This window comes from Drosophila subpulchrella, unplaced genomic scaffold (assembly GCF_014743375.2).
Source record: "Drosophila subpulchrella strain 33 F10 #4 breed RU33 unplaced genomic scaffold, RU_Dsub_v1.1 Primary Assembly Seq39, whole genome shotgun sequence".
NCBI lineage: Eukaryota > Metazoa > Arthropoda > Insecta > Diptera > Drosophilidae > Drosophila > Drosophila subpulchrella.
In genome coordinates this window covers 955,565-982,106 of record NW_023665611.1, presented here as the reverse complement: position 1 = coordinate 982,106, position 26,542 = coordinate 955,565, and the positions used below count along the sequence as shown (strand labels likewise).

Genomic DNA, 26,542 nt, shown 5'->3' with positions numbered 1-26,542 from the left:
GTCCCTACGGTTTCTCTGTCGTATAGGGCGCTCGGTAGTCTTGGTTCTCTGCCTTGGGTAATGAACGACGGTGTGTAACCTGTGGATTCTGAAACGCTCGTGTTTACTGCCAGCATGATTTCTGGCCATTTTTCGTCCCAGTCTCTTTGGTTCTGCCCTGCGAACTGCGCAATCATTGTTTTCACCGTCCTATTGGCTCTCTCAGTCGGGTTCTCCTGTGGGGTGTATGGAGCTGTGAACTGTTGCCTGGCTCCCATTTCGGCCAGGAAACTCTTGAAGGTTTTGCTGGTAAACTGGACTCCGTTGTCCGTTATGACTATTTTGGGGACCCCATACCTCGCGATTATGCGTTCTTTAAAGGCTTTCTTTAGGGATTCGGCCGTCGCGCTTCGCAGCGGCACCAACTCAGTCCACTTGGAGAACCTGTCTATCAATACCAGCAGCATTTGGTTGCCGTGTTTCGAACGCGGCAGGGGTCCGACGAAGTCCGCACATACCGTAGCCCATGGTTCCTCTGGCACCTGCGTAAGCATTTTCCCAGCCAATTGCATCTGATTCGGCTTGAACCTCATGCATGTCTCGCATACTCGCACGTGGGCTCGGGCGTCTCTGTGCATTCCTGGCCAGTAGTACCGGGCTGCCAGACGTGCTATTGTCTTTCGGCTTCCTACATGGCCAGCCGCCGGTGAGTCGTGGTTCTCCTTCAGCACCGTTTCCCGTAGAGCTTTCGGGACGCACATCTTCCATGTTGCAACATCTTCGCTGCCCGCTCTGTGAGGTATATTCCTGTACAGGGTGTTACCCTCCATCACGTAGTCTGGATACTTTTGCGGCTGGGTCCTTATCTTTTCGCGCATTTCCAGAATCCAGCTGCATGCTGCAGAAGCTTCCGCCGCCGACGTCTCCTTGATCCCTCGAAGCGTTTCCGGCAGTGGCTGCCTTGACAAAGCGTCTGCCACCACGTTGAGTTGCCCTTTCCTGTACGCTATTTCGAAGTCGTACTGCTGCAACTCCAGGGCCCATCTGGCGATCCTCCCTGAAGGGCTCTCTATGCTGTTGAGCCACTTCAGTGCCATGTGGTCGGTTACTACTTTAAAGTGGTAACCTTCCAGATACGGCTTGAGCTTTCGGATTGCCCAGACGATTGCCAAGCACTCCTTCTCGGTTGTTGAGTAATTCTTCTCAGCGCCGTTGAGCGTTCGGCTTGAGTAAGAGATTACCTTTTCGCCTCGTTCAGTTTCCTGGGTCAAGATTGCCCCGATGCCGTAGTCGCTTGCGTCAGTTTGCAAGATGAATGGTTTGTCGAAGTCCGGGCATGCCAGTACGGGGTCTGCGACGAGTCTTGCCTTCACCTCTTCGAACGCCGTCTGATGTTCCTGTGTCCACACCCATTTATTGCCCTTGCGTAGCAGATCGTTGAGAGGTTTGACTATTTTTGCGAAGTCAGGTACAAACCGGCGGTACCATGATGCTACGCCCAGGTACTGTCGGAGCTCTCTTACTGTCGATGGTGGTTCTAATTCGGCGATGGCTGCTACCTTTTCCGGATCCGTGCCTATTCCTTCGCTAGTCACTCGATGACCGAGATATAACAGCTCTTTCTTGAAAAATTGACACTTCTCCGGGTTTAATCTCAGATTTGCCTCCTTTAGTCGTCGGAAAACTTCTTTTAGGTTGGCCTTATGTTCTTCCAGCGAGCGCCCGATCACTATGATGTCGTCCTGGTAAGCAAATGCGTGCGGCGACATTTCTGGGCCGATCACCCGGTCCAGCACCCGTTGAAAAGTCGCAGACGCCGAATGAAGTCAGAATGGCATTACTTTCCATTGGAATAAACCTTTCCCCGGCACTGTAAATGCCGTATACTGCCTGCTGTCCGCTTTCAGTGGGATTTGCCAGTACCCATCCTTTAGGTCCAAGCTGCTGATGTACTGTGCTTCCCTTAGTTGGTCGAGAATATAATTTATTCGGGGCATAGGGTAGGCATCCTTTACAGATTTGGCGTTTATTTGCCTAAAGTCGACGCACAGTCTCCATTTGCCCGTCTTTTTTTTAACCATCACGATGGGAGAACTGTATGGGCTTGTTGAGTGTTCTATGTATCCCATTTGGAGAAGCTCGTCCACCTTCGCATTGATCTCCCCTTGAACTTTCGGATTCTTGGGATAGTATCGCTACTTTATTGGTTTGTCGTCTTTCATCGTGATCTGATGCTCTGCCATGTTTGATGTTCCCTTCATGCTGCTGAAAGTCGATAGCTCTGCCTCCAGGAATTTCGTCGTGTCGTCATCTTCGCTTGCCCGTTGTACGACTGCCACCGACAACTTTTCCTCGAGCCATCCCTTGTGACGATTCCTGGCCGGTATTATCACTTCGTGTCCAGCGCACTTAATTTCGGTACCGACTTGTGTTAGAAAGTTCCATCCCAACACCAATGAATCCACTACTCCTGGTAGTATCAGCAGGCTCATGCTCAGTCGCTTGTTCCCGAACGCGATTTCCACCTCCAGCTGCTCATCGATTCCGCCACATCTTCCGTCTGCCAACCTAACTTGCCGTCGTATCCTCGTAATCTTTCCGAGGGCAGCCAGGTCGTCCGCCAGCTCTTTGCTGATAAAGCTTGCTGTTGCCCCGGTGTCGATTGTGGCCTTGTATGTGCCCCCACCAATCGTCACCGCTGCGGACAACTGCTGCTCCTCCTCGATCAGCTTTCCCGTTAGTTTGGAGAGGTAGCATCTTGCGACCCCCGCTCGCCTCTCTGCGGCTGAGATCGCTGGGCATTTCCCGCCTGCTGGCAGCATTCAACGCTCCTGACGCCTACTCTCCCGCACACCCAGCAGAACAACAGGCGTTGGTGCCGACATCCCCGCGCCCAGTGTCCATGACCGCCGCACTTTCGGCAGGCCTCCTGGGGGTCTGTGATGTGTGTCGTTTCACGAGGCCTTTGTGTTGTACTTGGTGGCCTCCAAACATTGTTTGCTGGTTGCATCTGTTGCTGTTGTGGTGGTGTCAATTGGCCTCCGCGTGGTGCTCCTGTTGCCTGCTGCCGTGGTACTCGGTTAGGTGGCGACCATTGGTCGTTTCCCCGCGTCTCCTGGATTCCTGTCTCTTCGCATCTTCTGCATGTTACCTGCGCTGGCGATGACGACTTGTTCTTCGAGAATTTGTTTTCTTGCGCGAACGCTTCCCGCTCCTTTTCGAGTTCTTCATACTCGTCTGCTAATATCATCAGCGTGTCCAGGTCCGACACTTTGTATGCCCTTAGGAAGATCCTTAGACTGGGGGTGCAGTTCTCCTTGATGATTCTTAGGGTCTCTATAGCGGAGTAATTAAGTGGCCTCACCATCGTCTGCATGTCGATCATGTAGTCTTTGAACGATTCGCTGAAGCCCTGCTTCCGTTGCCTGACCTGATCCGCCAGCCTGGTGAAGAAGTCTCTCGGTAGAAAGTATGTGTGGAAACTATCTATGAACTCCGCCCAGGTTTTCCATTGTTTGTTGTTGGCAATGAACCACTTCAAAGCCCTTCCCTTCAGTAATTCAGGCATCGCTCGGGGAATCATGTCTAACTCCAAGCCGTATGTGTTGGCGGACCATTCCACCTGCTCCAGGAACTCGAACGGTTTTTCCGCCCCGTCGAACCTGAACGACCATTCGCGGACCTGTTTAGCGATCCTTGCATAGTCTGATTGATTGGGTCTCGAGATCAGCGCTGTTGTTTTCCTGTCTTGGCTTGATTCTCTCCTGTTTGCCTCCTTTTGTAGGTTGTCAACGCTCAGGCTTGCCACTAAGTTGTCCCCTTCGACGGTTGTTAACGTGATGCTGGGGCCGGCTTTGTCGTGGTATGTGGCTTCCAAATCGGCCCAGATGTCAACGAGTTGTGGGTCATTATCCGTTTCTGAGTAATACTCGGATAATGCTTTTCTCATGTCCTCTAATCTGCCGTCCAGGGTGACATTAAGCCTCTGTGCGACATTGGCGAAATCCTCCTTTTTAAGTCGGTAGATCCACTTCTTCCCCATTCTGTTTAAATTGCTTTTACTGCTGGGACAATCACGTTGAGCGCCAGATGTAACGAACTGATTTTTATTGTCTGCTCGCTACGAGATTCGTGCGGCTAGCTCAGTATATTGTGTGTTCGTCCCACCAAATTTATATTAACGTGACCGCCCAGTAGCTCAGTGAGAAAGCACAGAATTCACGGGTTCGTATTGGGTTTTATTGCGGGTATATTATTACAAGTGTCTTAGTCGCTTGGTTGGCTTTGACTCGTTGCTTGTGACCTTCGGTGCTTCCGATGGTCATGGATGACTCTACGACCTCTCGCCTTGATGACTCGGTGCTCCAGTCCTGTAGCTCCCTGAAGATACTCGCAGCTCCCTGAAGATCCTCGCCGCTCCCTGAAGATCCTCGCAGCTCCCTGAAGATGCTCGCTCGCGGTTCACTTCTCACGCGTGACTTGGTGACTGCTGGTAACGACTCGGACTCGCGAGGGGTATCGGCCGTACGGGCTTAGGGAAGCGTCACCGTTCTCAGACTAGGGTGAACAGAAGCTGCGCTCTCCAGGATCGCTCCTTTCGACACACCGCCGCCTGTCCCTTGCTCTGTCCCGGATGGTCCCACTGGGGTTTCCGCTCAGCCCGCGCGGACAGTCAAGGCGGTAACGCCAGGAAGCTGCCTCGCGTCTTACTTCGCTTCCACGCCTAGTGTAAACGAACGTTCCACCCTAGCCTCACCCTTTTGCTTTTTGTCCGGGACGTTTCCGTGTGGCTTTTGGTACTCGGGGTTCGGGCACGCCGCTCCGGGACCTCGCAAGTCGAATCCGTAGGGCTCTCCTGGATAATTCCACTCGAGACCGTACCGATCGACCGCTCTCCCTTCTGGCTTGTTATATTCGTGGTTCGGGCACGCCGCTCCGGGACCTCGCAAGTCGAATCCGTAAGGCTCTCCTGGACAATTCCACTCGAGACCTTAATGATCGACCGCTCTCCCTTCTGGCTTGTTATACTCTTTCCAGGCGTAACGCCAGGACTTTGTGGACAGGGTTAATCGACCGCCTTGACCTAGCCGTGTGATGCCCTCTGGAGCCTTGTAGGCTCCCACGGCGTTGTTTCCCTGGCGACTCGACTTGCTGTTGCTCCCTTGTAGATTATCGGGTTGTTTGATTGTTCACTTTGGTATCTGATTGATCTTGACGGTTTGACTCCTTGTGATCGACTGATCCAGCTGCCAGCGCTCTGCGGCCTTATATAGGGCCTCCGGGAACCGTTATTTCCCTTTTGCGCACGGCCCGCTGGATCTCTCCACTCTGGGTCCAAAGTCCGTGCGTCCTGGATGACCCACTTGTCGTTCCCGTACCGCTTCCAATCGATGCTCCGCCCACTGCTGCCATCCCGCTGATTCCCGTGATGCTTGTGGCACGCCTGTGTGCCGCTCCACCGCCGAGATGTGGCACTTCCTCTCCCGATCCAAAGTTCACGGGAGAGTCCAAAGTCCGATGGAGTCCCGTTACCCGCTTTTGCACACGGCACTCTTGCCTTGCCCGCGAAGTCTCCACTCTCTCTCGATCTCCATCCTCGGTCTCCAAACTCTCTCGCTCTCCTTCATTGGTCTCCAAACTCTCTCGCTCTCCTTCGTTGGTATCCAAACTCTCTCGCTCTCCTCGCCGCGCCGTTACTACGCGAATTCGCCGCGTATCTGGCAAGCGGCCGGCCATCTGCTGCTGTTTCTATTTGTGGGGAGTTATTCAACTCCTCACAACTTTGAAACATGAACTGCCTAAGCCTAACTTAACTTAAGCGCTCCAGAGCAGAGCGGAGACTTAGGGGAGAGATGGAGAGGGAGAGCGGACGGCAGTGCGAGCGCGCGAGATGTAGACATCTGGATAAAACTGCCGCTCGACACTGCCTCCTGAAATTAAACGCCCTTTTGACGTGAACACCGATTAATAAATAATAATACTTCATTTCATTTCTTTTACAAACTAATGATTATAATAATATTTAACTCAAATAACTATAACCTATAACTATTGTGGCGGCCCAGCCGTCATGCAGAATCGTCACAATTAATATGATATTTGTCCCAAAATCCTCGTTTCCCATATACTGGTAGCATCACCTCCTAGAATGAGTTCCTTAGATTAGTGCGCTGAGTGATGCTGTCAGGTATAGATCTATCGGGCTAGGTAAAATAATTATAAAGTGAAATGTGTGTTTAGATCAAGCTTAACTGTGGAATTAGAAATGTGATGTGGAATAACATATATAGCCACATATGTTGTTACCAAGAATGAATGGCTCTTGGATGAGGACTACGTCTATTTGGCCTGTATGCGTGCGAGCGAACAGACCAGCTTTAAATTCTCCGTGACCTTTGAGTCAGTCCACAGGTAACCTGTGTGGTTGGTCTCTTCGTGTTCAACCGTAGCTTAGGGGTTTGTAGGACGTGCATGCAGCTGGATCGTCTGCCGCTAGCGTGTCCGTATCATACTTAATCCGGTTCCAGGCATATTGTTTTAATTTGGCTCCTTACTAACTCCCCAATTGTTTCCATTCCGTTTTATGTTCTATCTCGCTCTAACGTGCTTTAAGCCGTATAGTATGTTTACTAGAGCATGTCAATGTGAAGAATGGTGGGCTAGTGTGTGGAGTCAAATTTCGGTAGCGTTTTAAGTAAAACATCACATGAACTTTTTTTTTAAAGTTAGTTTAAGTGAAAAGAAGGCCAATATTAATTACATTTGTAAAAAAAAGTATCGACCAGTTTTCAAAAGTTTTTAGATTTAGACCGTATATTATGGCCTTAGTATTCGGTAATACCACTGTCACAATACAATCGGAATGCTAGTTTTGTTTTTAATTCACTAACAACATTGGTGATGCTTGCTTTTTATTTTAATATATTTAAAAAATGTAAAAGACATTTAATGAAACCAAGAAAATGTACAGAACAAATCTGACACAGGCGAATAACTAATGACAACAAGAGTACTGTTATCGATTTCTTTAATGCCACAAAGTAAGTACTTGAAGCTATACTATTTTATTTTAATGGTCAGTTTTATTTAGCCCTCAAGGGTTTGCTCTTACGACTGTTTATTAATTCTTGCACCAAAGGGAAAATCCAAAAAAGAAATAGGAAAACCTTTGAAATGAAAAGAATAAAGTTTAACAAAATATATTCACCGTGGAAAATGCCTCTTAAAATAAAAAGTTACTTAGCTAAGTGGAGTGTGAGGGAGATGTTTAAGCAGCAACGCGACTGGCAGGTCTTAGCGCCATGGGCGTTTGTGGGCGTTAGAGTGGGCTTGATAACTTGCTGAAATAAACTCACGCTGCGCGATAACCTCTAGATTATTCATGCCTAATCCAAAAGCCGAGATCTGAGCGTTTATTCGGGCGGACGGACACGCGGACATTGCAAATTTGATTCGGTTAATGATCCTGGTCAAGATTATATACTTTATAGGGTCGGAAACGCATCTCTCTATTCGTTACATACTTTCCGACGGACCTATTATAACTATTTCCTCTACGACTAACGGGTATAAAAAAAAAAACAAAGAACCATAAAGTCGACGGCCTCGACTATTAGATATCCGTTTTTCAGCTAAAAAGAGTGCGAGAGAGATGCAGATAAGCACACAGCAAATCGGCTGTTTTCGAGATCGCACACATTTTTATACCCGTTACTCGTAGAGTAAAAGGGTATACTAGATTCGTCGGAAAGTATGTAACAGGCAGAAGGAACCGTTTCCGACCCCATAAAGTAGATATATTCTTGATCAGGATCACTAGCCGAGTCGATCTAGCCATGTACGTCTGTTCGTCTGTCCGTCTGTCCGGATGAACGCTGAGATCTTGGAAACTATGAAAGCTAGGCTATTGAGATTTGGCGTGCAGATTCCTGAGCTTCTTACGCAGCGCAAGTTTGTTTCAGTAGAGTGCCACGCCCACTCTTACGCCCACAAACCGCCCAAAACTGTGGCTCCTACAGTTTTGATGCTAGAATAAAAATTTTAACTGAAATGTATTGTTCTCATCAGTACCTATCGATTGATTCAAAAAAAGTTTGCCACGCCCACTTTTACGCCCACAAACCGCCCACAAACTTCAAAAATTCGTAAATATGAACGTGGATATCTCGGAAACTATCAAAGATAGAAAATTGGGATCTCAGATTTAGATTCCGTAGCCTTGTGCGCAGCGCAAGTTTGTTACGCGAATATGCCACGCCCACTATAACGCCCACAAACCGCCCAAAACTGTGGCTCCTACAGTTTTGATGCTAGAATAAAACTTTTAACTGAACTGTTTTGGTCTCGTCAATACCTATCAATTGACCCAAAAAAAATTTGCAACGCCCACCCTAACGCCCATAACGCTTAAATCTGTCTACCGCCGGTAGGTGGCGCATTTCAATCTCGCTTTGCTGCTTGCTTATCTCCATTTCCCTTTGGTCCCTTTAGCTGAGTAACGGGTATCTGATCGTCGAGGCACTCGACTATAGCGTTCTTCCTTGTTTTTAATGAATAGTCTGGCTTAAATATTGATTTTTGATAATCAAACTAACCCCATTTACACTTGTGTGTGTACATCTAGTACACCCCATTACTCTACGAGCAACTGGTATAAAACCCTTAAGGATCGTAAAGCACTTTAAGTCAAAATCGGATCCGGTCGCATGACATGCTGGGAAGTAAAATTAAACCGACATGCGGTTGTGGCACATAAAAAAACAATTTTTTTGGTTAAAAACTGTGGTAGTAATTTGAGTTTCAAATCAAAATATAGAGATATTTAAGAGCTCTTGGAAGTCCTTTATAGTCAGATTTCACAAAATCCTTTCTTAGTGCTCCCTTCTCTCGAACTCGATTCCGATATTATGATCTCGTGCCTTATTTCGGTTCCAACATGTGAGTGCGAGTTTCATGCCAAGGTCATCCACTACCCCTGATTATATCAGCAAGGTCATGGTCAGTCTTTTGGTGCCGAATTGGACTTCTACTCCAAGTTGTGTACTTATTTCTTCATATCTTCCGTCTGACAACCTAATTTTCTGTACTAAAGCATCCAGATTGTCAGCCCATTTATTTTCAATGAAGCTCGCTGTTGCCCCGGTATGGGTTGTGGCTTTGTATGGTTTCCGACAGGACGTCTGTGTGATGCTTCCTTTCCAATTCCTTTGCTCATTGTCTGCATGAGCGAAACAGCAAGGTACATTCCTGTACAGGAACCTATGAAGGAAAGGGGAGTCGACATCACCTTTAATAAATTAATGCAAATTCATAACTCTATGACAAGTTTTATTATTATTTAGGGTGGGTAAGACCAGCAGCCGAAATCTCACACGATTAGACGGCAGTCAGAGTTAAATCTTTTCAAACAAAAAAAATAAACGGTTTTTTATCAGACTCTAGAATGTTTTGGTAACAGATAATTTGAGGTGACCATATACACGATTAATATTCCATAAATAGACGAACAAGAGAAACATAAAACAGATTTATTGCATAGGTCTCTTCTAGCCATTTTAAGACCAGTTAAACTTTTCCCAAAAAATGTTTGGACTTTTATCGATAAAAGCTCCACTTAACTTCTTAATTTGTGACTACGTTTGAGATCGATAAATAATTAATCAAAAACTTACCTTGGCAGAAAAATGGAATTAACTCGTGAACATTTTCGTGCAATCATTTTTTACTACTTTCGAATCATTGTATGGCGATGAAGCACCATCCTATAGCACTGTGAGAACTGGTTTAATGAATTTCACCGTGGCCGACGCTCGTTCGATGTCGAAGGTCGTGAAGGTTGAATTGATGCCGCGCGTAAACTGATAATGCAATATCGTCATGTGACGTACAGTGAGATAGAGGCATCCTTGGGAATTTTTTTCACAGCATACATTCACATACACAATTTGAAGAACAGTAAAAAAAATGTTCGTGCTGATTGGTGCAAATAAGTTAGTAAGATCGTTACAGGTTACGAATCATGGATCTATACTTATGAGCCCGAAACAAAACAGCAATCGACCGTGTGGGTCTTCGAAAGCGAGCCAAACCCATCGAAAGTTGTTCGTGGAAGCACTTCGATGCAAATGGTCGCCTGTTCCTTCAGTAAAACTGGTCATGTGGCGACTGTTCCGCTTGAGCAACGTAGGACGGTCAATTCCGAATGGATGAATACACAGAAATTTGTTGGCTTAAAGTCTTTGGAGAAATTTGAAAAACGAACAAGAGAAGACGGATCATTGTGCACCATGACAATGCGACCTCTCACACATCAGCTAAAACCAGCGCCGTGACTTAGCACCCAATGACTTGTTTTTATTCCTAAACATCATTGGAAAAATACGTGGTCAACGATTTTCGTCGCCAGAAGATGCTGTGGACATGATGATTTTATGACAGATTATTAAAACAGACCTTTTGGATTCTGTCAGAAAAGTAGAGAAATATCCACTCTAGCAAGTTTGGAGGCAAACCTAAAAACAAGAAAAAAGGCTATAGTCGACGTCCTCGACTAACAGATACCCGTTACTTAGCTAACACCTAACGCCCTTTCCTATCGGTTGTTTACGAGATGTCACTAATACGCCACATAACGTGAAACGTAGGTGGCACTAGTGAAATTTCGTAAGCAGCCGATTTTCTGTATCAATATATCTTCATCCCTCTCGCACTCTATTGAGTTTGCTAATTATTGTTTGGTTATATCTTTATGATGATTGGTATGGTCGATGGGTATTGATTGTAAGTAACAAAGTGGGAGCTAGACGGGTTTTAGTGGCATGGTCCATGGTGGAGGTTAGAGTGGGCGTGACACCCTGCTGAAACAAACTTCCGCTGCGCAGGAAGCCCAAGAATCTGCAAGAATCTTAACATTCTAGCTCTTATAGTTTCCGAGATCTCAGCGTTCATACATGGCTAGATCGACTCGGCTAGTGACCCCTTTATGGGGTCGTAAAAGCTTACTTCTACCTGGTACATACTATCCGACGAGTCTAGTATACCCTTTTACTCTACGAGTAACAGGTATAAATAGCTTATAAATGCAAACTGAAAGCTAAATCAAATGCTTTATGTTATTGGCCATCACTCTTTTTTCAATCGGACTTTTAAACTTAAAATTAAATACAACTCTCCCTAACTGAGCATTTCTGCTAGCACTGTTTGGCTAATGTGGCCAGCAACTAAATCCAATAAATTTGTATTCAGCAAAAACAGTCAAATTTGTTATTCAAATTGCGCAAATTCTTTATTGTTTTTTGGCAACGGTTAACAATGTCTTGAAGGCTTAACTCCAATAGAAATTTACTTGCCAAGGCGGCAAGCCGTTAGCATTCTTTTCGAGCTAGTGTAAATGACCGAAGAAGTACGTTTGGAGATCTGTAAACTGAAATGATCTCATTCTGTAAAAGTGCAAAAACAAGAGAGAAGAAGGGTTTTTTTTTCACCCTCTGTCTGTCTCAAAAGACTGGACTTCGCCATCAGTTGAGGTTTAAAGTTTCTGCAAAAATTTACTTAACAAATACATAATTCCATTAAATGGACACCAAATTAATAAATAATTACAAATGATTACCAAAGTAAACTCTTAAATACCCGCGTTTGAAGAACATTTCTCTTTTTGTTAATGTTTTATTCTCAGGTCCTAAATATACAGATTGATATTCAGTGCAATAAAGACTACTCCATAAGTTTTTACATATAAGCCACTAACCTTATGCATAGCATCTTGAGGAACACGATTGTCTCCAATCATACATGTTACAACTTGTAGTCGCAGGAGTGGGTCTTCAATGATCTTTGTTGCGCATGCGTGGTAAATGTTAGCTTGGCATTCGGTAGGTCCGTGTTGACAATCGAAAGTAATTTTGCCATTTAATTCTTTTTTTCTTGCCTTTCCATAAGGTGCAAGTTGTACCTCCATAAATGCTTCAGCAACCTTGAAAGTTGGAAGAAGCTGCTTAGTAAGAAAATACTTGGAGTCCGGGCACAGAGCCTCATAAAACACGGTTACGACCACTTTCATTGAACGTTGGTTCTACAAATTAAATATATAAAAAATTGAAGAAATAATTAAATAAATGTTTAGGCAGGCAAAAGAGTAGTTTCAATTACGCCGCGGAAATACATATTTATTAAAACAACGTTTATAAACTCAGCGCTCACCGCTATTTCTTAACTACTTTACCAATTTTCTCCGAAGTGTCCTATGTGGAGCATTAAGGTGATTAAATTTAGTAAGCTAGTCAAATTTAAAATTGTTTTTTAAATTAGGGTAAAGGGTTAGCATATGGGACGTTCCATATCAACCCGGCCACCTCACTTTTTTTCATCACTCAGTACCACCTTGAGATCAAAGCACATAGTTTTCAAGATTTATCCTCGTACCTATTTCGACAATTATATTGTCTTTCGCCGAGTATCCACGCAATATAGTTTAAACTTAAACTATTTTATCTGGCGAACGGGGGACACGATTAAGATGAATCAAAATCAGATGGATTTGTTTTTACATGGCTGATTACGAGAAAATTAATGGATTTTATTTAGCCATAGAAGTAGCATTTTTAAGTCTAAAAGAAGGATTATAGCCAAAGCGCCGAACGGAAAAACTAGCAATATAATTTTCCAAAAAAGCTGCCACCAACGCATTTTATTTCACTTGTTTCAAAGTGGGATCTTTGCGAAGTAATAAGTTATTTTCCAAAAGCATATATATGGTTTTTGAACCAAAAATAATAAGAGTTCCGACCCGTCTGCCTGATCCAATATAGCCAAATCCATTTAAATCTGTAGTCGAAAACAAAAGAACTTACAAATATAAAAAAAGAAAGGAAGTTAGCTTCGGCAAGCCGAAGTTTGTATACCCTTGCAGTTATAAGAAATAATCAATGTTAGTAACACCATGTTCATTTTTTAAGGATTGTTGCTGCTTCAGCGATATTTATGTAAAATTAAATTTGTAATACTGAAAAGTTAAAATATTATATATCCCAGAGTAAAAACAAGAAAGGATGTTAACTTCGGCAAGGCGAAGTTTGTATACCCCTGCAGTTATAAGAAATAATCAATGTTAGTAACACAATGTTAAATTTTTAAGGATTGTTGCTAGCTTCAGTGATATTTGTATAAAATGAAATTCGTAATGCTGAAAAGTGAAAATATTCTATATCCCAGAGTAAAAAGAATACGATCAAAATCAACAAAAAACAGTTTTTTTAAAAATAATTATTTCACTAATTCTTTGTCCGTTTCTTTGACAGCTATATGTTAGAGTCGTCTGATTTTCAATAAATTTAGTTTGAAATTCTTAAAAATACACTAAATGTTATTCCCAATAGTATAAGATAATATGGCAAAAAACACCGGAGCTATGATTTGTTTTATATTATTTTCCTACCAATTTTTCGATCGTTCCTATGGCAGCTATATGATGTAGTCGTCTGATTTTGATAAAACTTAATTCGAAATTAAAAAATAATTAATAAATTATATATCCAAGCGTAGGAGGTTATATATTAAAAAACACCAAAGATATAATTTAAAAAAAAATTTTTTCGATAATTCCTACGGGAGCTATAAGATATAGATGTCCGATCCGGCTGGTTCCGACTTAAATACTACCTGCAAAAAAAATAAGTCTTTTGGAAAAGTTTTAGCCAAATAGCTTTAAAAGTGAGAGACTAGTGTATTATTTATATGTCCGCCATGTATTATTTAATCTCATCTCTCATTTAACAATTATATGTTGAACCCAGAAGAAATACTTTAATTTGGTTTTAGTGGCCATCAACCACGGCAAGATCTTTATTCATTGATGATCATAATTAGAATGACTTACAACTAGCTATTCGCGGATGCGCTGCCTGCAAACATTGGCAGCAGCCGTCATGTCTATATCAAAGTATATACTCACAAATGTATTTGGCTGATAGCAGCGAGGGCGCGATAGAAGTTGTTTATGCATTCATTGTATGTCTGCACTCAGGCCATGGGAATATACTGACACTAGCACAGTTTTTTTATTTGATTTGTAACTACGCAGTTTGCATGCACGCACAGTGATTCACAACATAACCTCAAATGTACACATACATATGCGCAATATATATATATATATATAGTAAAGTGTTGATATTTATTTGAGTCGAACTAATGTCCCGTCAGTTGACTAAGGACAACGCCAAGTTGAATTAATAAACGAATTTAGGTTCACGTCTTTATTCAGATGATCTCAGCTTAAGACTGAATTATTGTGACAAAAATCTTACTTCTACTGCCCTTTGTTTACATAAGTTGGGGAGCGAGATCGCCCGTTTGGGATATTGATTGTACATAATAATTTGAGAGTGAGAGTGCCATTCAGAGAGCGGGACTTAGTCATTTAGAGAATTGTTTATGTTATTGAGAAGCCGCGTTGCCTGCTCCGGATGTGGATTGTTTACATTGGTTCAGCGTGGGATCGCGCACGCTGCAGATTCTTATTTCTTGGTACATAATGGAATTTGTGAATATGTCACTATATATGTACATATGTAATAGATTGTGATTGTTATTCGCAGCCATCTTAAGCACGACATAAATGTAAAGGTTATATGTTTGTACAGTATTAATAAAAATCATTTCTTATTTTAGGTGCCGGCGGTTCTTACGAGTGCCCTCAGCATATAAAAAATGATGAAATTAAAGACGCCATCCCACAGATTGGGCTCCGTGTGATTTTCAGTATTGACGGAGTGGAAGGGGGTTTAAATAAGAATAGTTGGATTGAATCGGTTAGTGGTCCTGAGAATATAACGATTCAATGAATAAGGTATACTTTTTGTATCTGTGGCGTCCGTTGTTTTGTATTCTGTCAAAGCCAAGAAAAACACTTAACAACACACAAATATTTTTCTCTAACTCCCTATTTTTATTTGGCAGATGAATCTTTGAGTTATGGAAGTTTAACCGTGTATTACACCAGATTTCAACATGAAATTGTCAAAACTCACTAGGTCGAAAAGTTGGGGCTCGAATTCCATTATTAAGAAAAAGGCAAATACAATTTCTTTTACGGTACCATTTTTTTAAAGAGCTCTTAAAATATTATGCAGGGTACCATTTGTTTTCAATGTAAGAACGTTATTGCCCTGAACTACGTATTTTTATACCCGTTACTCGTAGAGTTAAAGGGGTATACTAGATTCGTCGGAAAGTATGTAACAGGCAGAAGAAAGCGTTTCCGACCCCATAAAGTATATATATTCTTGATCAGGATCACTAGCCGAGTCGATCTAGCCATGTCCGTCTGACCGTCTGTCTATCTGTCCGGATGAACGCTGAGATCTCGGAAACTATAAGAGCTAGTTTGTTTCAACAGAGTGCCACGCCCACTCTTACACCCACAAACCGCCCAAAACTGTGGTTCGTACAGTTTTGATGCTAGAATAAAAATTTTAACTGAAATGTGTTGTTCTCATCAGTACCTGATTGACAAAAAAAAGTTTGCCACGCCCTCTTTAACGCCCACAAACTTCAAAAAGTCGTAAATATGAACATGGATATCTCGGAAACTATCAAAGATAGAGAATTGGGATCTCAGTTTTAGATTCCGTAGCCTTGTACGCAGCGCAAATTTGTTACGCGAATATGCCACGCCCAATCTAACGCCCATAACGCTTAAATCTGTCTTCCGCCGGTAGGTGGGGCATTTCAATCTCGCTTTGCTGCTAGCATATCTCCATTTCCCTTTGGTCCCTTTAGCTGAGTAACGGGTATCTGATAGTCGAGGTACTCGACTATAACGTTCTTCCTTGTTTTTATTTGGTTATACAACGCTCTTCAACTATTCCAAACACATTATTTTCAGAGAATTTTTAAAACATATCTTTTCTAATATTTTTAATGTTTTTTTAAAAATGTTTAAAAATTTGCATAAGAGCCATATTTTTTTCTTTTTTATACTACTACTTATCACGTTCAAGCAAGAAAGAAAGCTAGCTTCGGCACGCAGAAGTTTCTGTACCCTTGCAGTTCGTTTCCTTGAGAGCATTATTTGTACAGAGGTTTCCGATTTTTAGAAAACATAGAACTAATTACTGAAATTTTAAGATTACGTTCCATTTAAACTTACTACTGTATTTGTTTACCGAAAATAAAAATATCGGCATATGTATTAATTTGACAATAATTTTCTGATCGTTCCTATGGCAGCTATGTGATAAAGTCGTCCGATTTGTTTTAAATTTTATTCGAAGTTCTGAAAAATCAAAGGAATGATATTCCCAAGAGTAGATGCTAACTAGGACCCCAGGTTCTCGACGGAGAGATCGTCTTCGAAGTCGTCCACATCTACGCCAGCTTCAACGACACCGTCGTCCATGTCACGAATTTTTCCGGACGCGGGACTATCGCCAGTGTCACAAGAGGCATGAAGGTCAAGGCCGATCGTGATGAGGCTTCGCCCTATGCGCTCTGGACCACCCAGGACGTGGGTGAGAGGTGCAAGCTGCTGTGAATTACCGCCCTGACATCAAGCTACGCGCCACCGGCGACAACAAGACCAAATTCCACGTCTTATGGGTGTCGGCTCCCTCCTATGGACACAAAGGTTTTCTGTGGCGATAATCTTCGCTGGCCGACTTACCAGGACCTTTTCACGGCAATATACATACATAGACAATCTTACGCTCGATGAAAAATTAGTCCACTTAAATTCAAAAACAATTCAACTAACAAGCGAAGCTCATTCCATAGTTTCTAAATTCCCACTCACCAATGTTGTAGTTCGTTCAAACTACGTTTTTCCCTGTATATTCACATTTAAATGAATTCCAGAGTCTGTGCTCTCTGTTATCTAACATGTTAAAGCAATTATGTTCACTCAGCTGAAGCTCCCAATAAATCAGTACAAAGAAGAGAGCGAAACGGAGAACATCTTTTCTTGACAAGCTACAAACTTTCACACTGCCCAGATTCTAGTTTCATGTCGCCACAAAAACGTTTGTGGATGCAACATTTTGACGCCAAACGTGGGTCAAGTGTGTTAGTCAAATTGTTTAAATAAAATAATAAATTCTTATTTAAACGTGCAAACACCTTGCCTTTCTCGCTCGCTCCGTTTGCACACATCAACACACATACACGCATACCAACGCATGTGCAGTTCAGTGTTGCTAACCAACTGGACTATTCTTCGTTTTCGCTTTGCGCTCGCAATTCTTGACCTACTTTCGACTCAGAATTGAAAACGAATCGTTTCGTTTTCTGCATCGCATTCGATTCTCGATCTTTCTGTGCACCGGTGAGCCGCTTGCCCTACATTTGTCGCCCACCGAATTTGTCGCTTTCGTAAATAAACGGCAAGACGTCGCGCTACACCGTCGCAGAAGTTTTTCTGTCGTTTCGCACGCATCAGCTTTAACCTAAAAAAGTAAATGAAAAAATCATGGTGCCGAATCCAAGCCCACTTGACGAGGCCAAGCGTCAAAAAGCGAATGTTAAAAGAAACATTTCGCGAATTAAATCGTAAGTTGTTGATCATGTTGAGGAGGAGTCTCTCAACCGCTCTGCCGCTGAACTTCAATGTCGTCTGGGAATTTTGGAGTCCTACTCTAGACAGGCACTGTCTTAAAACGTTGGATTCAACCGACAACGGGCGTGCTGACATCGGGGATACGTACAACAACCAAATTGGCTATCAAACAACTCCTCGGCGAGGATCTAAGCAGCACAATGTTGGACTCCAGTACCACCGCAGTCAAAACTTTCACGACTGGCGCTGCCTACCTTCGATGGTACTCACACGGAGTACAAAAATTTCATAACGTCTTTTTCGCAGTTCACTGCTCGCGAGAATTTGTCATCCATCGAAAAATTTAACCATCTTCTAAACTGTGTGAAGGGCCAAGCACTGAAAGCAGTAAAGGCGTTCTCAGTCACCAGTGAGAACTTTCCAAGGGCCCCGGATAAGTAAAAGGCTCCATTTGGCAAGCCAGCGCTAATATTTATGGAAACAATAACATCAATCTTTAAATTGCAGCTTGTAAGCTCGTCAAATGCACATCAATTACGCAGCCTCATCTCTGCCGCCATGTTCTCTGTTGTCGGTTGGCTCGGATGGACAAACATCTCAATCAATGCTAGTTTGCTTGCTCATAGACAAGTGCGATCAGCAAACTCGAAACAAATGGAACGAATCGCTAGACTACTCGTCGTTGCCATCCTGTAATTAGTGCGTCAATGTACTTGAACGCCACTGTCAGTACTTAGTGTCCAGCAGAGCCTCCTCAAATCAAACTCGGAAGCCTTTCCATTCAAAACCATACCATACACCACAACTCTTCATTTGCGCTCACCATGGCAATATGTATTTTGTGCTCCAGCACTGGGCACAGACTCCTGGCATGCGACCAGTTCGGAATTCGAATTCACAGCAACGTTTAGAAGTGGTAAAAAGGAATGGCCTGTGCGTCAACTGTCTTGGCAAGGGTCATGAGGTGTCGAATTGCCGAAGCTTCCATCAGCCGCATCATACGCAATTGCATCACCACAGCTCTCTGCAGGCTGAATCTTCACAACCATCAACTAGATCGACTCAACCTCATTCGCAACCACAGCATGGTAGAGCAGTTGCCTTTTCTTAACCACAATTCAGGCGTATTCTATCGAAGCTGCAACCCAAGCTCATGCGCAATGTTATGCAAAATATGGATCACAGGTTATTCTAGCCACCGCATTGGTGATAGTTCAGGACTCACTGGGTTCCTACCGACTCGGGAGAGCACTCCTTGACTCGTGCTCCCAGGTCAATTTCATGACCGAGGCCTTTGCTTAAAAACTGAGGTTGCCGCGGGACAAGCATTGCATTCAAATTCAAAGCATTGGCGACTCGCATACACACATAAAGCATCGCACATCAAAGTCTCAACTTTCGCCTTTTGAATTATCTCTCGATCTCTGCATAAGACCTACCATCGCATATCATCCGGATACCCGAATTTATATCTCGACCTGGAATCTTCCGCCTAATATGCTGTTAGCGGATGATCAATTTCATCATTCCCGGGGCGTTGACATGCTGTTAGACGCAGAGGCATTCTTCGATATGCTCGCTGTGGGCCAAGCCAACTCGGACCCCATTCGCCGACACTTCAAAAAACGCTATTCGGATGGGTAGTCGCATGAAGCCATCGTTCAAATCTGAATTAATGCGTCTGTGGGAGGTAGAAACAAGTGCTACATCGGCTAAGCGACTCAAGCCCGAACACAAATTGTGTGAGGAGCACTTCAAGCAGACAACGCGTTTAGAGGAAAATGAAAGAATAGTCGTGAGGTTGCCATTTAAGGATACTCCGGTCAGTTCGGTAGCTCTTTAGATATTGCTCGTCAAAGGTTCCTCAGCGTCGAACAACGACTTGTCCGTTCACCGGAAACCTATACCCAATATAGAATGTTCATGAACGAAAAAGAACAAATGGGCCACATGGCGCCCATAACAAATCCTAACTTATCGGTCCCGCACTACTACATCCCTCATCATGATCTTTTCCTGCTTCTGCTAAGTTTCCGACTAGTACGATATGCCCTAACCGTCGACATAGCGAAAATGTACAGGCAGGTGCTTGTTTAGACATAAATGACCGCAAATTTCAGTACATTCTCTGGCGAGACTTTCCAGGTGAACGACTACGTACATATCAGCTCAACACGTTACCAACGGAACGGCTTCCGCACCATATCTCGCTGTACGTAGTCTACATCTTCATCGCGCCGAATATTCCATTGGTGCTGCGGTAATAAGGACTTCATTTTACGTCGACGATTTACTAACCGGAGCAGATGAACTACCAATTTCGCGAGTCGTAAAGGATCAAATTACCAAAATACTAGAATGCGGTCAGTTTCCGTCCACTAAATGCCACTCAAAACACTTGGAATTCGTCGAGAGTCAATCACTGACGGCGTGACCAGTGCACCTGGAGTACAGTGGGATCAGAAGTCAGACACATAACTATTTGGGTTTACTCCCAAAAACGTGCCCACCTTCATAATAAATTCTTGGAGGCGTTCCCCCCTAAAGATGATGCATTGAATCAGAATTTAAATGAAAATCCCAAACCTCGTCTACCGAGGCCTACCAACGTAGCTGCAGCTCGCCAGTCATATGCGGCTGCTGCTGCTACGGCTTCAGCGGTTGTTGACCCTTCTAATCATTCTCTGGATATTGAGAGAGGAAATTTCATACAAGTTCGAAATAAGAGGAGAAGGAACAACAACCAGCCCATGAAACATGTTGTTGGAGTGGCTCCTAATGCCAAAGATCTTCATGTTTTGCCGACCAAGAAATTTTTGCATGTCGGAAAGTTTGCAACTGATACAGAGCCGAATGCTGTTTTAAAATATGTGTCTACCAAGCTTAAGTTGGATGCTAGTTCTCTCACTTGTGTAAAACTTGTAAAAAAAGATGTTGACGTTACAACTTTAAAGTTTGTAAATTTCAAACTTGGTATCCCCGATCATCTTTACGATTCAGTCTTCAAAAACGATTTCTAGCCGAACTCAGCTAAGGTCAAAAGATTTATTCATAGAGAACGGGCCATTGTGGGAGGGGATGGAATTTTATCTAATTTGCCGGAGCCTGGACAAACTTCAACATCAAGTCATACATCAAAAAACCCCTAGTGTTCAACGCCACTGGCGTCGATACTTTAGCGGGACATCTTCTGCAGGCCTTTCCTCATTTGTCGAAGGCGTTTTCGCAATAACATCGGCAGCTGCTTGCCTTTCTCACTGCGCTCTCATCATCTTCTGACTCTCTCCTAACGCACCATAAACAACATCAGCTGGAGCTTTTGTTGTCCGCTGTGCGCGACATTCGCCGTCCGCCTGGCTCGAATATCGGTGCGCTCCTCGGAGTTGCGCTCACATCATTTTCCGTTGCTTTCCTGATGCTTCATCAACAACATCAGCCGGAGCTATTGTTGTTCGCTTTGCGCGACATTCGCTGTCCGCCTGGTTCTAATATCGGCGCGCTCCTTGAAGTTGCGCTCTCATTATCTTGCGCCTCTCTCCCGTCGCACCATCAACAACATCAGCTGGAGCTTTTGTTGTCCGCTGTGCGCGACATTCGCCGTCTGCCTGGCTCTAATATCGGCGCGCTCCTCGGAGTTGCGCTCTCATCATCTTGCGCCTCTCTCCCGTAGTACCTAGAAAGTCGGCTGGATTCTTACTCTTCATCGCCTAATAGTTATGCGCTCTCCGTCTCTACCTTTCTGACGTCCGACTTTCTACAACAACTTTTATCGGCACGTTTGGCTGGATGGCGAGCCTCTCAGAGTGCTCTCTCTGAAGGTGCTCTCTGGAGATGCTCTTGCCATCAACAACAAAAATGGACTGCGGCAGCTGTAGTACGTTCTCGCTCATTATTACCAGGAGTGGATTCACCTGCGTGCAGTTATATTTTGAATGCTAATATTGACTTCCCACCTTATATTTGGAGCGTATCCGTACCACTACTTTACTGAAGGTTCTTACAAATAATTTTATTTATTATGATTAAATCTCTGCGAGGCCTCTTACGGATTCGGGCCATGATGCTGGACCAGGTATGGATAGCATGACCATGGATGACCGGATATGCGATAACAACACAAATTTCAATATTTATTTTCAAAATATCGGTGGTATGCGTACGAAAGATCAATCCGTTTTCCAGGCAACGTCTCATGGTGATTACGACGTCATCATTTTTGTTGAAACCTGGCTAAACATGGATTTCTTCGATAATGAATTCTTCGATACAAATCTTTATCATGTGTTCCGTAAGGATCGAGATTCCGTTAAAACTCGATGCTCCAGAGGTGGCGGCGTTTTAATTGCGGTGCGGCGTGAGCTGCGTTGCATTGCGATTCGTCTCCAGAACGAGGATTCTCTGCTCGACCAACTCTGTGTATCTCTCGCTGGTCCTAAGGAGACAATTTTCCTGACAGTATCATACATACCCCCCAGCAGCAGTTTTGATTTATATAAAGCGCATGTGGACAACATTGCCCACCTATACCAGGAGCTAGAAGATGGCAAATATGTATGTGTTTTGGGCGACTTCAACCTATCTTCGCTCGTGTGGGGTCATGATCTTGAGTCTTCAGCAATGGTTCCCAGTAATTTGCATCTTCCCCAAAAAATCTTAGTCATCGATGAGCTTCTTAGTATGGGATTAGTCCAGATTAACCATGTATTTAATAACTTAAATAAGCTTCTAGATCTAATTTTTGTACACCCTGATTTATGCCTTACTTTATGTTGCAGCGATAATCCTCTAACCGCGTGTGATGCTCATCACAAGCCCCTATTAATCTTAATTACTTGTTATATTTTCTCACCAAATAATTCTCGCTTGCCTCTTACTTATATTAATTCTAGCAGTTTAAATTCTATCCGTAGTGATATTTCTAATATTAGATGGGCGGAAGTCCTCTCGCATGCGGATGTGAATACAACCTATGAAGTTTTTATATCTTTTCTCTCTACTATTGTAGGCAGATACGCTAAAACTAGAGTTCAAAGTTCTTATAGACTATCATGGTACACACAAGGACTAAAAAAATATAAGAATCTCCGAAATAACTTCTATAAGCGCTACATAGAAAGCGGTGATGCTGCTGACTTCGATCGGTACAAACAACATAAGCGTGAGTTTGAGTTCCTCAATAAATTCTTATACAGCCAATATATTGCTGATATAGAGTGTAAACTAATTACCAATCCTAAATCATTCTGGCACTTTGTCAATTCTAAACGTACAACCTCCTACTTTCCTTCCCATATGTCATATGAAAGTCTTTCAGCTTCTTCAGATATTGGGGTCGCTAATCTATTTGCTAAGTATTTTGCATCTAACTATAAACCGAGCTCGCTGTGGAATGACGATGATTCACTCAGTGCCATTGCCACGATGCTAAATATTGGGTGCTTTGATGTTTCTGATTTGGACTGTCATATGGCGGCTGAGAGTTTTGATGACTCAGGAAAATTAGACTGCGATGGCCTTTCTCCATTTATTTTGAAAAACTGTATAGGTGTTCTTTGTGAGCCCCTAAAAATGATCTTCAACAAGTCTCTTTCCACTGGCGTATTTGCGCATAGATGGAAACTTGCCACAGCTTCTCCTATATTCAAGTCTGGTTACAAAAATATTGTTTCAAATTTTAGGCCAATTGCAAAGCTAAGTAATGTCTCAAAAATGTTTGAACGAATTGTAGCTAAGCAGCTAACTTTTCTTGCTGGTCGGATCATCAGTCCTAACCAACATGGTTTTATGCCTGGAAGATCAACTACCGCTAACTTAGCTGCGTTCAATCTTTTTTTCATCCACTCGTTTATCAGTCATCATCAAGTTGATGTAGTCTACACCGACTTTGGCGAAAAGCATTTAACAAAGTCTCCCATAATGCTTTATTGGCAAAATTGCAGAAATTGGGATTTCATTCATCAATACTAAATTGGCATAAACCTTATTTAGATGATTGGATTTATAGAGTAAATTACAATGGTGTTTTCTCAAGCCCGTATGTGGCAACTTCTGGCCTTCCTCAGGGAAGTGCATTGGGTCCGTTTCTTTTCATCTTCATTAATGATATAAGCTATTGCATAACAAATTCTGAATTCCTGTTGTTTGCGGACGATCTAAAAATATTTAGGTCTGTGAATTTAATCTCCGATAGTGAACTTCTTCAAAATGACCTAGTAAAAGTGGGAAATTGGTGTTCTCGTAATAAGTTGCCTCTGAACGTGTCAAAATGTTTCTACGTTAGGTACAGCAAACGATTAATTAATGTCCTTAGCTCTTATTCCATTAGTTCCCATGTTCTTTCCTTAAGAAATGAATCACTGGACCTAGGAGTTATGTTTGATACCAAATTTACTTTCATGGATCACATAAATTACATAATTCCAAAGGCAAACGCTATGGGTTTGTAAAACGAAATTCCACGCAATTTAAAGATCCGTACACGAAACTAAGCCTATTTTCTTCGTTCATTAGGTCCAGATTGGAATATGCTTCGTTTGTCTGGAGTCCGACTGGTACTACACACATCAATCGTATTGAGAGTGTTCAAAAAAATTCCTATCTTTTGCCCTTCTTTCTCTAAACTTTAATGACCCGGTTCCCTCTTACTCTGCGAAATGTCGTCTTATGCATCTTTCTTCACTACAAGATCGTAGAACAACTAGCGCACTAGTTTTTTTTGTGACCTGCTGTCCTCCAAAATAGACTGTACTGTATTGCTGAGTAGCATAAGCTTTTCCGTACCTGGTGGGTCTTTAAGGTCATTTGAACCTTTTTTTATTCCGGCCTATAGAGCTAACTATGCTTTTAATGAGCATCTGTGTAGAGCCTTGTTCTACTGGATCAAACATCCATCTCACATGCGGCTGGACCCATGCTCCCCTAGAGAATTAATTATGAAAACCCTTTACAATTACCTTTCGTCCCTTAGTATTTAGTTTAGTAATAGTCCAGTAGCCAGTTAAGGTACCAACTGTTGGCGAAATAAATAAATAAATAAATAACAACAATAACAATACAAATACAAACAGGTATACACATTTATTATGGTGATAGAAAATGGGATAATCCCAATGTTTTTTTTTTTTACTGTATTACACCGGAGCGATTTCAATTACTTTCCCAATTATAGTTAGTTTGAAATCGTTTTTTGACATTTATATATTTTGTTCTTTCTAGACATTTTATTATAGCTAATTATTATAGCTATGGGGTGTGAGGCTAGCTATTGTAGTTAAGGATACACTTATCATACCTACATAACATGAAAAAAGGAAATGTTTTATTTTTACAATATAATAGTTAAGGTGGATGATATTATTATATGTTCATAATATCTGTCAACATGAATCGAAATTGTTTATCAAAACAGCTTCGAAACAGCTATTAGACATTTTGTGAACAACTATTTTTTTAATTATTTTTACAACTATAGGATACATCTTTCCCCAACATAATCGGACATGATCCCCTGAGATTTATATATCAATCTTTAGATGTTTTGTTTGTGTGATATTTATAACGTACACAGCAAACACATTTAAAATCAGAGTGTAAGTTTTTACTTCACATCGAAAGTCGCCTAGTGATCAAGAATTTTTGATCATTCTTAGCAAAAGACTATAACAGCTCGTAGAAGTTAATAACAACTAGTAACCAGCTAACATCTAGTCAACAACTGTATACATTTACCAAACATATAGCAACCAGATACTAAGCCGCTTGTAACCAGCTAATAACATCTAGTAAACAACTTGTATACATCTACTAAACATATAGAAGCCAGATACTAAACAGCTGGTAACCAGCTAATAACATCTAGAAAACAACTTGTATACATCTACTTAAAATATAGTAACCAGCTAATAATAACTAGTAGACATCTACTAAACAGATAGTAACCATCTATTAATAGCTCATAAGCTCGAAATAGTTATAATGTTTAAAAATAATACAACATCTGAGAAACATTAAATTGTGAGAATTTTTTTACACCTATCTATGGGAACCAAGCGAAAATATGCGTTTGGAACGAAGGTTAGCAGCCCATATATTTCTTACAGAGGGAGGAGTCAGAAAATTAATTATATAAAAATATATATAATATATATTTAGTTATGAATTAAATGAAATATGTTTACAATAATAAAATAAATAAAATTATATTAAATAATCCTACAAAATTTGTTTCTGACTGAACAAATGGATGGTTTAAGAATAATCCAACATCTGAGAAACATTAAATTGTGAGAATTATTTTACATCTATCTATGGGAACCAAGCGAAAATATATTTCTTACAGAGGGAGGAGTCAGAAAATTAATTATATAAAAATATATATAATTTATATTTATTTATGAATTAAATGAATTTGTTTACAATAATAAAATAAATAAAATAATATTAAATGATCCTACAAAATTTCTTTCTGACTATAATTAAAATTACAAGTACGAATGAAGGGAAAGTATTTTGTCCAATGAGTTACGTTGGCTACTTGCGAGTTGTTGCACGGTCGTAACTTCATCCCTTATCAATGGTCTTGAGATGTACGATCTTATCAGACGTCCTGCTCCTTAGGTCTTGGGCATGTGACTTTAATGACGGTCGGGTAATTATAGTTCACGGTAAGTTGGTTGGTATGCTTTGATAATTCTTAATAAGAGACTATAACTTAGTTACCATCTAAAACCAAGTACTTTACAGATACTATACAAAAAGTAATCATCCAAAACCATGTACTTTACAGGTACTATACACAAAGTAACCATCCAAAAACAAGACTATACAGAAAGTAACCATCAAAATGCTGCTAGGTAACAACTAAATACAACGTGTCCAACGTGTCAAGTCCATGTCAATATGAGTACTACCCTAAAAAATTATATATCTCTGGATAATCTTCAAAGTCAAAATCTATTAAATTCTGGATGGAGCAGTGGAGACGAAACTTCTACGGGACCCCACTTCAACTTT

The 26,542-nt window shown here is 42.1% G+C and overlaps 1 protein-coding gene and 1 pseudogene across 4 annotated transcripts in view; one reads left to right on the top strand and one right to left on the bottom strand.

Moving 5' to 3' along the window:
• Window positions 1-26,542, bottom strand: part of LOC119561981 (gamma-interferon-inducible lysosomal thiol reductase) — a 184,623-nt gene that overhangs the window by 116,659 nt on the left and 41,422 nt on the right. For 3 of the 4 annotated variants that reach the window (XM_037875374.1, XM_037875373.1, XM_037875376.1), the window contains one exon: window positions 11,729-12,052. In XM_037875374.1, the coding sequence (XP_037731302.1) occupies window positions 11,729-12,040 (312 nt within the window). In that variant the 5' untranslated portion in view covers window positions 12,041-12,052. Of the gene's footprint in view, window positions 1-11,728; window positions 12,053-24,483; window positions 24,525-26,542 lie in introns of those variants that run through there. The other variant, XM_037875372.1, reaches the window with a different exon arrangement.
• LOC119561996 overlaps window positions 12,224-26,542 on the top strand; it is a 36,595-nt pseudogene continuing 22,276 nt past the window's right edge.